The sequence below is a fragment of the Carassius carassius genome, chromosome 38 (assembly GCF_963082965.1).
Source record: "Carassius carassius chromosome 38, fCarCar2.1, whole genome shotgun sequence".
NCBI lineage: Eukaryota > Metazoa > Chordata > Actinopteri > Cypriniformes > Cyprinidae > Carassius > Carassius carassius.
Window position 1 is genome coordinate 28,270,613 of NC_081792.1, and position 17,443 is coordinate 28,288,055.

At 34.6% G+C, this 17,443-nt stretch overlaps 1 protein-coding gene across 3 annotated transcripts in view; it reads right to left on the bottom strand.

Moving 5' to 3' along the window:
• Positions 1–557: 557 nt before the first annotated feature.
• Positions 558–17,443, bottom strand: part of LOC132119718 (echinoderm microtubule-associated protein-like 6) — a 63,257-nt gene continuing 46,371 nt past the window's right edge. For 2 of the 3 annotated variants that reach the window (XM_059529913.1, XM_059529912.1), the window contains 11 exons: positions 9,460–9,633; positions 9,095–9,303; positions 7,592–7,749; positions 6,874–6,988; positions 6,584–6,772; positions 5,310–5,482; positions 5,079–5,241; positions 3,719–3,822; positions 3,485–3,638; positions 675–775; positions 558–602 (listed from right to left, as the gene is read on the bottom strand). In XM_059529913.1, coding sequence (XP_059385896.1) covers positions 578–602; positions 675–775; positions 3,485–3,638; positions 3,719–3,822; positions 5,079–5,241; positions 5,310–5,482; positions 6,584–6,772; positions 6,874–6,988; positions 7,592–7,749; positions 9,095–9,303; positions 9,460–9,633 — 1,565 coding nt within the window. In that variant the 3' untranslated portion in view covers positions 558–577. Of the gene's footprint in view, positions 603–674; positions 776–2,485; positions 2,767–3,484; positions 3,639–3,718; positions 3,823–5,078; positions 5,242–5,309; positions 5,483–6,583; positions 6,773–6,873; positions 6,989–7,591; positions 7,750–9,094; positions 9,304–9,459; positions 9,634–17,443 lie in introns of those variants that run through there. The other variant, XM_059529914.1, reaches the window with a different exon arrangement.

The following is a 17,443-nucleotide window of genomic DNA, read 5'->3' on the forward strand; positions in this document are numbered from 1 at the left end:
ACATCATACGTAAATGCGTACATAAAAAATACATATTTTAACAAAAACAGCACAGGTCAAATATAACATCTACACATTACAGTACTTATTTCCCCTGAGTCCAATGTATTTGGATAGTTCGATATTTTTAACAGGAAGAGCATTTAGTGAGTGGATATATTTGATACTTATGTACAAAATGTAAAAAGAAGATAGATAAAGAAGAAACGAAATTGCATAATGCATGATTTTTTTTAAATAATTGTAAAAAGCTTTAAGTGGACATTTAGCACCATTTATGCAAATGAACATTTTTCTCCAAGGCACTTCAGAATCCAAACATAAAATACATTTATTTCTGAAATATTGGCTTGACTTATGAGTGTATTTTTTTTGTCTTTGTAAAAGTACATGTGAGCGTAAACATTGCACTTCACAGAATGGTTAAAAAACCCTCTTCGAACTCAGGTTCGTCCAGGATCCATCAGGTCTAGAGGAGTAAAACGCAGCATAACAGAAATGCAGCATCCGGATGCTGGAGGTATCAGGCGGGAATCTCTCCGGCTTGGTGTTTGGAGCTGAGCTGTGTGGAGGTCCATCAGATGCATCTCCACACGAACACACTGAAAGACAGAGGAAACGTATTAATAACAGTTCAGACAGACTAATAGACAAATGGATGGACATCAGCTCACCTACAGTCGTTGCCTCCTACACTTATCACATATTTATCGTCGTAAGAGAAACGGATGTTGGTCACATGGGCAGAGTGACCGAAGTATCGCTTGTGTTTGGCCTGTGAAGAAATAAAAACCGTCAGTAAAAATATTTAATGCTCTAAATAAATGATTCAAGGCTTAAAGGTTAAGTAAAAGGGCTAATATGTTTATTTATAAGGGTTATTAATGAAGGGTTAATATGTTAATAATACTAAGGTTGAATAAATGGTTAATATGGTTAATTATAAGGGTTAATTATAAGGGTTAATATCGGGGCTAGTACTAAGGTTTGATATTTAAGGGTTAATATGGTTAATTATAAGGTTCAATAATAAAGGGTTACTACGGTTAATTTTAAGGGTTAATAAAGAAGGGGTAATATGTTTATTAAGGTTAGGTTAATAATGAAGGGTTAATATGGTTAGATATAAGGATTAATAATGAGGGGTTAATATGGTTAATAGTACTAAGATTCAATATTTAAGTGTTAATATGCTTAATTCTAAGGTTCAATAATAAAAGGTTACTATGGTTAATTATAAGGATTAATAATAAGGGGTTCATATATTTATAAGGGTTAATAATTAAGGGTTAATATGGTTAATAGTACTAAGGTTCGATATTTAAGTGTTAATATGTTATATGGATGGTGGAGGATGAACCCAAATGCAGACTGTTGTCACAGCAACACAGTTTATTGTACACAAAACAGGAAAACAAAACCCACGAGGGGGCAAAACAAGGGCAAGACTGACGAGAGATAAACTAGACTAACACTTGACAAACTACACTATAACAAAAACAGGATCACACTACTACTTAGACAAGACTTACTCACTGACAGATCTCACACAGGTAGACACGCAATGTAGACAGTATTTGACAATATCAGACAATGATTGACAATCTTAAACAACGTTTGGTAATGAACCGACAAAGGACAGAGAAACACACGAGGTTATAAAGGGAGACTAGTAATGAACACAACAGGTGGAACTGATACACTATTAATTACAAAACGAGGATCACAAGGGGGGCGGGGTTACATGACAAGACAACGCAAGCACATGGCCCAAAGACAAGGCCATGTGCTTGTACACAAAACACGGGCCTGTCATGATCCTGCCACAAGACTAGAGAAAAATCAGGACATGAAGGCAGAATCATGACATAATATGCTTAATTCTAAGGTTCAATAATAAAAGGTTACTTTGGTTAATTATAAGGGTTAATAACGAAGGGGTAATATGTTTATCTATAAGAGTAAACAATGAAGGGTTAATATGGTTACTTGTAAGGTTCAATAATAAAGGGTTAATATGGTTAATAGTACTAAGGTTCAATATTTAAGTGTTAATATGCTTAATTCTAAGGTTCAATAATAAAAGGTTACTTTGGTTAATTATAAGGGTTAATAACGAAGGGGTAATATGTTTATCTATAAGAGTAAACAATGAAGGGTTAATATGGTTACTTGTAAGGTTCAATAATAAAGGGTTAATATGGTTAATAGTACTAAGGTTCAATATTTAAGTATTAATATGGTTAATTATAACGTTCAATTATAAAAGGTTACTATGGTTAATTATAAGGGTTAATAACGAAGGGGTAATATGTTTATTAATAAAGGTTAATAATGAAGGGTAATTAGAGTTCTTAATAAGGTTCAATAATTAAGGGTTGATATGGTTAATTACAAGGAATAATAATGAAGGGTTATTATACTTATTAATACTAAGGTTCAATAATTAAGGGTTAATATGTTTAATTATAAGGATTAATAATGAGAGGTTAATATGTTTATTTATTAGGGTTAATACTGGATGATTAATATGGTTAATTATAAGTTTTAATATGGTTAATAGTATTAAGGTTCGATATATAAAGGTTAATATGGTTAATCATAAGGTTCGATAATAAAGGGTTAATATGGCTAATTATAAGATTTAACAATGAGGGGTTAATATGGTTATTTATAAGGGTTAATAATGAGGGGTTAATATGTATAATTATAAGGGTTATAATGAGTTAAAAATAATGAGTGAGCGAAGTATCGCTTGTGTTTGGCCTGTGAAGAAAAACAAATGGTCAGTAAAAATATTTAATCATTCAAAGTATAGGGTTAATATGGTTAATAATACTAAGGTTCAATAATAAAGGGTTAATATGGTTAATCATAAATGTTAATAATGAAGTGTTCATATTTTTATGTTTAGATTTAATATGGATAATAATATGTGTTTTAAAATAGTGTTTAATTATAATAAAGGTTAATAACAGAGATTACAAAAAAGGGTTCATATGGTTAATAATGATAATAATATATATGAATAATAATATTATTGTATATATATATATATATGAAATGGTTCATCCATTAAGATTTTAGATCAATACCTATGTTTTATTAAATCTATTTTGTAAAATAACTTTGGGAACACTTTATAGTAATGTTTAATTTATTACCATAATGTAAACCATGTTAGTTAACATGATCTAACAATGAAAAATACTGCTTAAACATTTATTAATCCCAATTAATGTCACTTCCAACATTTACTAATACATTATTGAAATCCTAAGTTTTCAAGTGTTCACATGAGATAAATATTGTATCCAGCTTTATACGGAAACATACAGATTACTTATGTAAAGTGATTTATATTATATAGTAAATCGCTACTGACAGATTAAGATTAAATATGACTATGAGGAATGAAGATATTAAGGTATTATATGAAAAATGCTACAGAAAATAAATTTGACTTGAGTTACGGCTGACTTACAAATTTCTCGGAGCAGGGGAAGTCGAAGAGCTTCACGAGTCCGAAGTCGTCTCCGGTGACCACGTTGAGCCCGGCGTGAGAAACACAGGCGCAGTTCACGTCTGCCTTCTCTGCATTACGTGGCCAGATGCCCAAAACCTCGTCACCCAAAACACTGCACAGGAGGAAGAACTGCACTACTGGACACTCAGGTCATTTCTGAGGAGCGTTTACAGCACAGATCTGTGGACTCACCTGGTCCAGGTCGCCCAGGTGATCCGGTCAATCAGTGCTTGTTCTGTGACGATCTTCCCACTGGGAACCTCATGAACCTGACGCTTGTATGAACCGGTAGAGACCTGCACACGAAAAATAAACCACACCTGTCACGTCAGTGTTATTTACACAGACTACATTCACACTAAATAACAACTGATGCAAATCGAACACTGAACTAAACTGAACTGTATAATAATACTTTTGTCTTATGTAATGCTGTTTATAGATGGATTGAACTCGTTTTGCAATTAAACTTTATAACATTGATTGAACTGAACTGAATTGAGTTGACACATCTTTTTTACAGCTGAAATTTAATTTGATTGCACACCTTAACCATACAGCGATCATTTAAAAAAATCTTTTATAAATAAATGTAATATTATAGATATTATTTTTTATATTTTTTTGTTGTTTAAACAGTGAAGCTTAAGTATATTTTTTTATTTTATATATATTTGAATAATATTTGTAGTTTTGACCTTCATATCCCAAAAAATAAATAAATAATCAAATTACAGCCAAAATTATATTTCATATTATATAGATAATACTATATATATATATATATATATAAATTTATAATTTAATTTAGTTTCAATGTACTAAAGAATAATAATAAATATGGAAAAAATTAATTTTATCTATCTATCTATCTATCTATCTATCTATCTATCTATCTATCTATCTATCTATCTATATTAGAATATATAATACATTGTACACAGTGAAGCACATTTTTGAATTAAAAATATATTTAGTTTCAACCTTCATATACCAAAATATATTTTGTTTTAAATAAAGTTTTTCTTCTAATGTGACATATGAATGTATAATTTTAATTTCAATTTCAAATATATGGAGAGCATATAATTTTTTTTTTTTTTTTTCAAAAAATCCAGAAAAAGTGGTCAAACATAATGGAAGTAAATATATTAGAATTATTTTTGCAGCATGGGTTACAACATTAAAACTATTATTTTCCAGTTTTACAAAGGTGAATCTGCTCTTAAAAAAAAAACAAACTAGATTGTATAAAGCACCATACAAAAAAGCTGACTTGATATGTTTTCAGGGATCAAATGAATGTGTTTCTGTGCATTATTATTGATATATAGAAATGTACAGGAAATAGAAATTTGGCACAAAAACAGTGAGGGTCTCCCATTTTAGCTACTAACGTCTAAGCCAAAAATGTGCAGGCACAAAAATATAATATGTGTGCATGAATAAATATTTTGTTGCAGTACATCTCAGTTATGAATAAATAAAAGGGCAGTATGTTATCAAAATGATCTATTTGTGATTTGGTCACTTGCTCATCATGTTTTTGTACCTCGATGTATTTGCTGTCAGCAGAGAAGTCCAGCTGGATCACAAATCCAGGAATATCTTTGCAGTAGCCGATCCGGTTGAGAGATGGACCCAGAGTCAGATCATAGAAATCGACCGCGCACTCCACAGAGCCGACGGCCAGCAGCCGGTTATCAGAGCTGAACCTGCGGGAGAAACACGGCTTGAGCACCTGTGCTTTCATGATCATGTGTTCTGTTGTGTCTCTTCTGACCGTATGTCCTGGATGGCCACGCTGCGGTCTCTCTTCTTGCCCCATACAGTCAGTGAATTCACCAGCAGCACGATGAACTCTCCATTCTCCAACCCGATGGACACCATCTCACCGTTTGGACTGTACGCTGTGCACTTCGCCGGATGACCCAGACTGACTTTATTCAGGAGTTTCTGGAAGACAAACAGTGATTAACCTTCTGCTGCTGTTTTTGTAGCATTTTTTACTACAGAATGTTGTAAAACTTGGTTAAGGTTTTGGCACTTGTTATGTGAACACATAAAAAACACCATGATTCGAAAATGTTAAATGGTCCTCAAAAAAAAAATAAAAAAAAAAAATCACAAATTCAAAACTGACTGCATTGGAAACGCATTTAATTTTCATTCCTACATTTGGTGTTGTGCCCAAACAAAATCTTACTTAAAGCTATTTTTTTTTTTTATCAACCTCAAACTTGGAACGCGCCTTTAGATTTATGGCTTTGATTTTTTACACAGATTTGCAGTCAAATGTATTGAAAAATAAATATTTTTGTGCATTTTTCATAATTTTATTCACTTTTTTTAACACCAAACTTGTGTGCTCCAGAGCATTCAAGATTTATAATAGTTTAAGTGAGCTCTATGTTCAAAAAGTGATTAACAGGTAAAAAATTGAAGTATAATTCAGTAGCATTCAATTCCCTTAATAAAATACAAAATATTAAACAAAATCATTATCAAACTAAAATATTGTGCATTCATTTCATTGGTGTATATATATATATATATATATATTCAGTTATTTTTGACCACAACATGATCAGCACCAAAGGGTTAATAGATACACATTACTGTTTTAAAAGTTTGGAAAGATTTTTCTTTAATGTTTATGAGAAGTCTCTTCTGCTCACAAAGATGATATTTATGTGATTGAAAAAATACAATAAAAACAGTAATATTCTGAAATATTATTGCACTGTAAAAAAGCTATTTTCTGTGTGAATATCTGTTAAAATGTAATTTATTTCTGTGATGCACAGCTGTATTTTCAGCATCATTCCTCCAGTCTTCAGTGTCACATGATCTTCAGAAATCATTCTGATACACTGCTCAAGAACCGATACTTCTTGTTTTTCATGATTCTTTTCTGAAGTTCAACAGAACAGTATTTGAAATAGAAATCTTCTGTAACATGATTAATGTACTTACTGTCACTTCTGCTCAATTTAATGCCCCTTTGATGATTAAACGTAATAATTTAATCATATTTTTGATATATATATCCCTCACCTTATCGGCCAGGTCCCAGATGCGGATGGTTCCATCATCGCTGGCCGAAATGAAGACGTCTTTGGAGGGGTGTGTGGCCAGACCCCAGATGCGTCCCTGTGTGTGTCCGTTTATCATGGTGTTGGAGGCGGCGTTCTTCTCTCCCACCTCGATGATCTCACCATCCTTCGTTCCCACCAAGATCTTTCCCTGCCGTCCAATAAAGAAGCATCTTACCACTGTCTAGACTTACACATGAAATCAATGCTTGTGTTTGTGTAAAGCCTGCAGAAACCGAAAGCATGACTGACCTTTCCTCTGCACACAGATCTGACCGTCTCAACAGGAAGTCCTGTCTCCAGCTGAAACGCTCTGCATCTCTTCATTTCCTGATCCCACAGTTTCACAGCACCACCCTCTTTAGTCCTGCACGTGCAAAACATACACATCAGTGAGGCGATGACATGATGCTCATTTTTTGCTTGCAAAAATGTACTTTAATATGTACACTTCCATTTCTAATTTCACTTAATTTCTATTTCAAATAAATCCTGTTCTTGGAACTTTCTATTAACGAAAGACTTAAAAATAAATAAATAAAGGTTTCCACAAATATTAAACATTGATGATTAAAATACATGTTTCTTCACGTTTCAAATCATCAATATTAGAATGATTTCTGAGGATCATGTGACAATGGAGACTGGAGTAAGGATGCTTAAAATACAGATTTGATCACAGAAATAAATTAGAGTTTAAAATTATATTCACAATGAAACATCTATTATAAATAGCAATAATATTTCATATTTTTTTACTGTATTATCAAATAAAGGCAGCCTTGGTGAGCATAAGAGACATCTTTCTAAAACATTAAAAATCTTACTTTCTCCAAACTTTTGTACTTTTTTTATACAATGTATACGATTTTTTTTTCTTTATGGTCAAAATAAATGAGCTGAAAATGATGTTAAAAACCACATGAACCCAGTATATGAACTTGTGTGTGCTGTGTAGAGCTGGACTCACGGTCTCTCTTTGCCTCCGGTCACTATGAGTCCGTCTCTGAGCGTGGTGTACATGGTGAACACTGGTCCTGTATGAGCTTTAGCCACCACACGCACCAGGAAATGCTCTCGCCACACGTACACATCACCGTTTATGGCCCCCGTGAACGTCAGGTTATTCTGCCGGAGAAAACACACAAGAGAGAAAATTACCATTTCGTATGCACTGACGTGTATGAAACAGAATATACAGTTGTCTTATACATTATTTATTTATAAAGTGCTTTTTATTATACAGATTGTTTAGAAGCAGCTGCACATTAATATAACAGGAAATTAACAGTGTCAATGATACAACAGTCATCAATTAAACAACTCTATTTGGGCTGCAAAAAAGATGTTATTGTTCAGTTAAAATTAGATTTATTATATAGTTTCAATTCAGTGCATATTACTATATGCATATATTATTATATATTTATGTACATATATTACATAGCTTTTTGTAAAAAAACATTTGAGACTATATATATATATATATATATACACACACACATTTTTATTATTATTATTTCACATATTGTACTATAAATGTGTGCGGTGTCACTACCAGGATTATTATAGTAAATTAAAATTACAACCACAAAACCCCATATTTGTTACTTGAAATAAAATAATAATAAAAAAACCTTTTAATTAGTTGCCAAAATATAAATATAATAACTCCTTCCGAATGAATTAATAAACATTACACACACAAACAAATGCATGAATAAATGCATACAAGCATAAACAAATGAATAAATACAAAAACATAACTATAGATAAATGCTAAAACTTATCACTAAATGCACAGATAAGTGCATACATTTATAAATAAATGCATATAAATAACCAAATAAATAAATGCAGAAAGATAAATGAACGAATAAATGCATACAAGCATGAATGAATGGATGAATGAAAACATGAACCCATAAATAAATGCATACTGGATAACTGCATATGTACAACTAATATGTATATATACAACTGTATAAATAAAACCAAAAATAAATCACACCAATTGCATAAATTCATAAATGCACTACATTTATAGCAAAAATTTATAAATAAATAGATAACACTGTAATGAAAAGAAGCAAATATTTATTACACAACACCTGTATGGCTTGAAAAAAAATTGCTTGTTACTGGAAAAGTTATTCTTATTAGTTATTCTAATTTAGACATTAAATAATAATAATCAAATAAAAATGACAACACAACAAAATTACTAAACATTAACAGGAAATATAAAGATAAAAACTCATTAAAAATTAATTAATAAAAACTGTAATGGTATCTCAATTATACAAAAAAAAACCTTGTGACTACAATTATTAAAATAAATGATTTATGTTCATCTATACTGTCACTACTGTGCTTGTGAGCAACACAATTAACCCCAAATTGGACCATGGGAATTGTTTCTGTGATCAGTGGACTGCAATATCAGCTTAATAAGCATAAATGAATGACTCACGGCTCCAAAGGCTACAGAGAGCATGGTCTGCATGCGTCCGTCCTCCACCGCTCCGATCACTCCTTTCTTATAGAGCAGAGAGCCTCCCACCAGCGTCCAGAACTTGATGTGTTTGATCCCCACCGACACAAACTGAGTGTCCGAGTCGGGCCTGAACTCCACCACGAAGATCCGGTCGTTGTGACCACCTTTACTGCAGACCCTGGAGCCTGAGATCACACGATGATAAGCTGATAAACATATAATTTGGAAAATAATTCACATCTTGAGAAGAAACAGCACGTGATGGAAAGTTTGACTGATATTTTTGAACTCAGCATCATCAAATTGTTTCCCAGCTGCAGCGCTATGGTAAGTACATGCACCTTCCTGCCATCTCCACACAGTGATGGTGTGCTCCAGATCCACTCCCACAGACAGCAGCAGTTTTCCCGTGGCGCTGAAGTTGACGTATCCGATCCCTTTAGCATGAGAGCTGCGCAGCACCGACAGCGTCTGTTTGCTCATGGCATCCCACACGTGAATGGACGGTGCCAGGCCTACAGACACACACAGACCGCCATCACATTATGTCTGTCAATACTCACAGCTTAAGGAAAAACAGTGCCTCCCAAATAGGGGTCGACCGATATGTGTTTTTCAAGGCCAATGGCGATACCGATTATTACAGATCAAGTAGACCGATAACCGATATTTTGAACCGATATATGTGTCTAATGAAAATGAATGACAAAATTAAGAATAACAAAGGCTCTGACAAAAACTGTATTCCCTGCCCAAACTGCTTCTTTCAGCACAAGACAAATAAAATCCATTAGGTGTATTAGAACAGGGGTTTTCAAACTGTGGGTCGCGACCCACTCGTGGGTCACGGAATGGAACAAGGTGGGTCGCACAAAGTCACTTGGCTGCAGCTAATTTTGCGTTTCAATGACACACAGACACTAACACAGTTCAGTCTAGGGCTGCACGAATGTGACGAGTGGGGCGGGGCCTAGTGCCATGGGAACAGAGCTAGGCCGGTGGAGTGATTGGGAAATGAGCAACACTCACCGGTCTCAAGAACCACGGAGGAGATCGGAAAGATACAAAAGAGGAGCGATGACAGTGAAGGACGAGAGAGGACCAGGCCTGGGTTTTATTTTGTGTTTGTTTTTTATTTGTGCACGGCAGTCATCCGAGAGGGGCTGTCGCGCTGTTTTGTGTTTATTTGGTTATTAAAACTTTGTTTGATTGTCCGCCGGTTCCCACCTCTTTCCACGAAGGAGTCATCGAGGCGGTGGGCTGGAGTGAGTTCGCCCCCCCCCCCCCCCCCCGGCAACTCACTCCAGCCCACCACATCGAGCACCCTCGGCGGCAGACTCCTTCGCCCTGCTCGATGGCACTGCGGATTCACCCCAGCGGCGAAGGATCTTCGGCAGCGCGCCCCTCCTTCCTCCCTGGCTTCGGCACCAGTGTAAAACATTAAAATCTTCACAATCACAGGAAGAAGGAGGCGGGAACTGGGAACCCACTCATCACAACGATATAGCCCACCAACATTAATAATGAACTGCAATATCCTTAGTGTGATTTTCAAATTGCAATTAAGTCCGTGTGCGTTGCGTGTTTTGAAGGTCTCAGAGCAATGTCATTAAAAGGTTCAATCGGTCTTTTTTTACCTATTTCACAATTATTTTAATCTCCAAACTGTTTTAGATAGTTCTGCTTTGCTTCTTATGCTTTTCTAAAAAAGTGTTGGATTGTGCTCCGTTCTCGCCGACACACACGGAAGGATCATGAATGCAACAAAACACAGCAGCGCAGATCACACTTCACTGGAGTGAGCCTGCTTCACGTTTTTATGGACACTACATATTTTAACGCCAGTAAACAAAAATTAAAACTTGTAAATTTGTAGTGAAATTTTCAGTTGTACTCTAAAATAAAATGGTTATTTTTCTTAAATACTTAATTTCTGTCATAAAAATTTTAAGTAAGATTAGGTTTAAAGTAATTTCACTCGTTGTTTTTTTTTTTTTTTTAATATTTTGGTGGGTCGTGAAATATATTACACTTGTCTAGGTGGGTCGTGGAATGGAAAAGTTTGGGAACCACTGTATTAGAAGACACTTATTATGCAAATGTTGTGGGTTATTTATATTAATAAACAGAGTTGGGAAGCTACTATGAATCAGGGTTAAAGCAGTTAAGATGCATTTTCTTTTACTATAATTTTTCTACTTTTCTCTATAGAATTGTTTAAAATTTGCTGGCGTGTGTAAATATGAAGAAATGATACAATTATACTCTATTATGGTTACATTTTGCAAGTAATCTGCGGATCACATGCATGCCAAACTGTGGGGCTTGATCTGTACAGATCATGGATCAACTACGATACGTTAAACTACTAGTATATTATAGTACAGTACCAGTCAAAAGTTTGAACACTTTCCAATTTGTGTGTCCAAACATTTGACTGGTACTAAATATAGAATACAGTATATACATAAAAAGAATAAACACATTTTGCAATGATCACATACAGTATATGTGATGATCAAACACTTATAATGACGTTACAGAGATATGTGATGGAGGCAGGGCATTTGACAATAAACTTTATTATCCAAAATTAGTCTAACATCCGTGCACTGAACAGTAAAGTTGAAGTTTATTCATCTTTAATTCAATTAAATTCCTTTTAAACTTTATTCCGTTGAAGTTTATTTCACTTCGGAACATTCATTCACGGATTTGCGCTCGTTTGTCTTCACACACTGAAGAAACTTACTAGAGAAGTGTGAAAATATACCTCTTTAAATAAATACAATAAAAATTTTGCGCACTTTAATTCCCTTTGAATGTAACGTGTACGTTCCCATGGAACTCGGATCATGGCAGAATTTCATGTGAAGTCTACTTCGCAGGGCACTTTAGACAATGCTTGAATGCTGCCTGAACAAGAGACCTCCTTACTGAAGTGAAAGTGTTGACTGGTGTCATTATCTCGAGAATGAATACCGATATATCGGCGACAGTCTCATATTGGCCGATAATATCTGCAAAACTATATATCGGTCGGGCACTAGATTCAATACATATTAAGTGATTGAATAAAATAAATTTATTTGAACTTTATTTTGGAAAAGTTTTTTAAGCAGAGCTGTATTTTACTGGCATAAAAACAAAGAGGATTTTTTATGAATTTATTAACAGATAAATGCATAAACACATGAATAAATGCACATCAATAACTGCAAAAATAAATGCAGTAAATGCAAAGATAAATGCATGATTTAATGCATACATGAATAAATAAATCAACCAAATTAAATAATTAACATTTTAATTTGTAAAAGAAAGAAGTCTATACAGGGTTTAAAAGCATAAATGTGAAGTTTGTATATTTATTTAAGTATTTGTATTAATTATTCTGTTCAAGAATGTTATTTAAGCTGTAATAATTTATTATTATTCTTTTTAAGTTATTTTTTTTATCTTTTTGAAAGAAGTCTCTGTTTCTCCTTACTAAAGCTGCATTTATTTAATTAAAACTCAAAGGCAAAACACTAATATTTAGAAATATTTTTACAATTTAAAATAACAGTTTTCTATGCGGATATATTGTAAAATGTAATTTATTGCTGTGATGCAAAGCTCGATTTTCAGCACCATTACTCCAGTCTCAGTGTCAAATGATCCTTCAGAAATCAGATTTTAATCAGATTATTTAATGTTTACTCAAACCGGATTATTTTAATTAATTAATTTATTTAACATTATTATGTTATTATGTTATTGCAATAACTGCATTATTATACATTACATTAAAACACATTATTATGCAATTTTATATTATTTAGTTTATTCTTCTAAATTGATAAATCTGTGTACATTAACTGGTTTAACATGCATTTAACTATGGAAGCAAAATAATTACTTATGTCTTTGAAACAAAAAAGCATGCTGAATAGCACTAACTGAAAAATAATGCATTGAATTAACAGTTCTTGCATTTTAATGCCTTGAATTTCCAGGGCTTGCATTGTTAGGTCCTGAAATTTTATATAGTTGTTAATTTAAGATGTGAATATTTCAATTAAAAATATTTCACACACCTTTTCATAATTAAAAAATCAATAATTCATATTCACGTACCAGAATTCACTTCCGAAATATTAAACCGGTTAAAAATACGATGTATAATATTCAAAAGGCAAATTTCGGTCCGTTTTATTTCACTTTCCAAATTCGCTTCCACAAATTCAGTGGTTAAAATTCGATAGATAATTCGCCCTTTCACATCCGGGAGCTGCAGGAATAGCAGTAGAGCACAGAGGCATGATCTCTATCTACTGTCAGTCGCTAACCAGCAGGTGGTGCAAGCGGCTGTTAAATAAGGCCAAAGCAACAGGTGGATTAAGTAATACAGTTACAAAAACTGATCTGCAGAAATTAAGCAAGCGCTAAGTAGAAGTTTTGATTATCGGGGCATGTGGAAAAGCTGATTGTGCGTATGTTTATTTCAACCTCTTTGCTGTTACCAAGTAAGCAACTATGTTCAGCAGTTCCTTCATCTTGGCTGAGCTTTCAACGTTGTTACGGGAAAGGATGAAGCTGAATGTTTAGCTCTTGTCACATGACCCGCGGTGCGCTTGCGGCATTCTGAAAGTTGAGATGTTTTTAACTCGATGCTGTTCGGACGCGCCTGGAAAAAACGGGACCGCGTCGCACCAAGTGCGCATCGCGACCGCGTCGCTTCCATTATGAGCGCGCATACCGCGCGCCTACATTGGAAATAACGAACTTGAGCATGCAAAAGACGCGATAAGTGAACGCCCCCTAAGAACTGCGGTCTTCTACAGTACTTCAAATATGCCGTGGAGAATCACAGAAAGTGACCGAATTCAAGAACATTGTTGCAGCATCTCTCATGCAACGAATAAACACCGCTAACTTGGAGAATACAGTGGAAACTCCTCTTCTCGCGTCTGCCCTAGACCCTCGGCACAAACATCTCAGGTTTCTCGATGAAAACATGAGAGAAGTAAGAAAAAAAACTTTATTTGAACATTATCAGAACATTTTCCTTGATGCAAGTGGTGCGGATGCAGCCGCCGTCACCAACGATGAAGAGGATGCAATAACAACTCGTAGGAAAAGGCTGGAAAAGGCTGAGCCAGTACTTCAGCGATGATTACAGAGAGTCCAGCCGAGACGAGTGGGAACAGTTCTTGCTGGAGCCATGTATTCCATGTATTCCACCAGATGAGGATCCCATTCAGTGGTAAACGAAAACACGAAGCGTTTCACAAAACTTATTCGCTTAGCACAGCGTTATTTGTGAGCCCCGCCAATGTCTGTGCCGTCAGAGCGTGTTTTCTCCGCGGTCGGCCTTATTGTTAACAGACTAAGGAGCCGACTTTCCCCCAATCATGTTTACATGCCCGTATTTCTTAACAAGAACATTTGAAAGAATAGAAAAAAAGAAAAAAAGATTTGCTGACAGTTTAAAAGTTAAGTGTACAATAGCCTAATTGCTGCAGGCTGCTTTACGTTTTTTCTTTGTTCACTTATTATTATTTTTTTTGCTTTTAATCTGTACTTTTATTTGTTTGCACGCATTGTTAAAGGTTTTCAGCTACAAAACACGATGTGTAATGTTCAAGCTTATTGTGTGTAAGCTTGTTCAAAATGACGAAAACAAATGTTGCTGAAAAATGTCTGACTCATTAAACTTAATTTAAATAAACGAATATTCTTTTTTTTTGTGAGCTCAAATAGTCGAATGTGATATTTGTGGAAAACGCCCATCCCTGGTTAGTCAGTCTTGTATCTAGCAATGTACTACAACTGTTGGAACATGAAAACCCTTTCCAGGGATCTTTAATATGTAAATAATTGTATACTGTAAATATATGAAGGGAGGTATTGGCAAAATCTCACCTGTAGAAAATCACTATGAGAAATACAAGATTAAGAATTTGACTGTGTTATTTAGAATTTTAATTAAAACACATCGGACCTTTTAACCCAGTCAGTGGAATTGTCAGACGGTCCCTTGGGTGCGGTAGCACGTCAATAATTTCTTCAGTTTACATTTTCAGAATATACCTAGATTGTTTTTAACTCATTTTTTTATGTTAATATAAATTGGTTGCATATTGTTAAAACTAATCATGGTCTTGATATCTTTGTGTGACTGTCGACTTTATAGACCAGTGGTAATGGAAATCAATTATAAAGAAAATGCAGCGCATTGGATTCTTTTTGATCCCATTTGCTTGCCTGTATATAGTTTGCATAATCCTCAATAAAATCTATTCTGAGATCTGAGGTCTTATATCACAGTATTAATTGACTGAGAAGCGTTACTCGTCATTGGGGAATCCTGGAGTGTGACGTGAGGGGATCCCCAGTATTACAGCACAGCGACTCACAAGCCATGACACAAAGTTAGGCAAACTAAACAACCGAAAGCAATATGTGTCTTCCTTAGATGTAATGTTAGTTCTGTAATTCAGTGTTGGGTAAAACACCATTATAATCTCCTTTGAATGGATTGCCATTTTGAAATAAATTTAGTAGCAGAGCTACTGAAAGCGATTTTTTTGTGCTGCAAATCCATTTATCCTTTGCTGAAATTTCCGCGTCTTCATGGAGAGAGAGCGTCATTGTTGCTTAGCCTCAGGAGCGCTTCTGCCCGAGCACTTTGGAAAAAAGGAGAAAGCGGCGCACATAGCCTTTTCCACGCGTTATTAGGCGCGATATGTGAATTGCCCCTTATTCATTCATTAATTATTTTTTAAGTAAATTAAATTATTTTATATATATAACATGCACTTTTTCTTGTTCCGTAACTTGCGTTCATATCCACATCTGTCTGTATATAGTTTGCATCATCAGTAAGATGTGAGTTTGTCTTTAAATCGCTGTCACTGTTAGTGCGCTGAGCCACGTGTTTTCTTTTCTTTAACAGATTTCTGAGGGAAACCGCGTGAAACCTTGAGCGTTCGTTCATATTTTACATCTGCTTAACTGTCTATATAGTTTGCATAATCATCAATAAAATGTATTCTGAGATCTGAGGTCTTATATAGGGCTGCAACTAACGATTATTTTGATAATCGATTAATCTGTCGATTATTTTTACGATTAATCGATTAATCGGTTTATGTACTTATATTTTAGTTTTTCCCATTTTTTCCCCAAGTAAAATATTAATAAATGGTCTTTATCCTTCAGCATAGATTTTTAAGAGATTTTAACCATTTTGCACTGTCATATCCTAATCAAAAATATACCTGGAGTTGTTTTATTGTGTTAGTAATCCTTTGTCGAACTCTTCTGCAATCAGAAAACTGACCCATACTCTAGCAAATTTCACAAGGAGATTTAAAATAATGTTTTCACCATGGCAGACCTTAGAGCTCCTAAAGTAGTTTAACATCCCGAACGAAGCTTATTAAGGAATCTTTCAGAACATATTTTCACGAAGAATAAGGATAAAACAGAATAAAATTGCAGTGCATTGTATTTTATTATTTACTGGGAAACAGCTTTATAGCTTATGCTGTGAAATTGTAAACAATCCTTCGAATAAAGTACCAGTGGCATGAAACCTGAATGGAACTCACAATTTAAAGTAAAATCCATCAGAAGGTTGTCCAGAAAAAAAAATTGGACACCTGCTGTGTGAAAAAGAGCAGTGAATACTTAGAAAAAAAGTGCATTTCAAATATCTTTAAACATTTACCTCTCTCATTCAGTCATAATTAGGCTGCACGACTGAATTTTGAACTGGTAAACGACAAACTGATCACAGAACATGTTTGTAAAGCTTTAAATGTTAACTGTTAAAAAGCAATGTTATCAGCTTTTACGACTAAACATGTGCAAACAACATTGTACTGGAGAATCTGCACAAATAAAAATCTTAGGGGCCGTTCACATATCGTGCCTAAAAACGCGTGGAAAACGCTAGGCGCGCCGCTTTCTCCTTCTTTCCAAAGCGCTCGGGCAGAAGCGCTAAGCAACCATGACGTGCTCTCTCCTTGAAGACGCGGAAATTTCAGCAAAGGATAAATGGATTTGCAGCTCAAAAAATCGCTTGCAGTAGCTCTGCTACTAAATTTATTTCAAAATGGAAATCCATATACAGCTATGATCAGCTGTTCCTTTCATCTTGACTGAGCTTTTAACGTTGTTACGGGAAAGGATGAAGCTGATTGGTTAGTTCTTGTCACATGACCCGCGGTGCGCTTGCAGCATTCTAAAAAAAAGTTGAAATGTTTTTAACTCGATGCGGTGCGGTGTTGGAAATAACGAACTAGAGCGCGCAAAAGACGCGATATGTGAACGTCC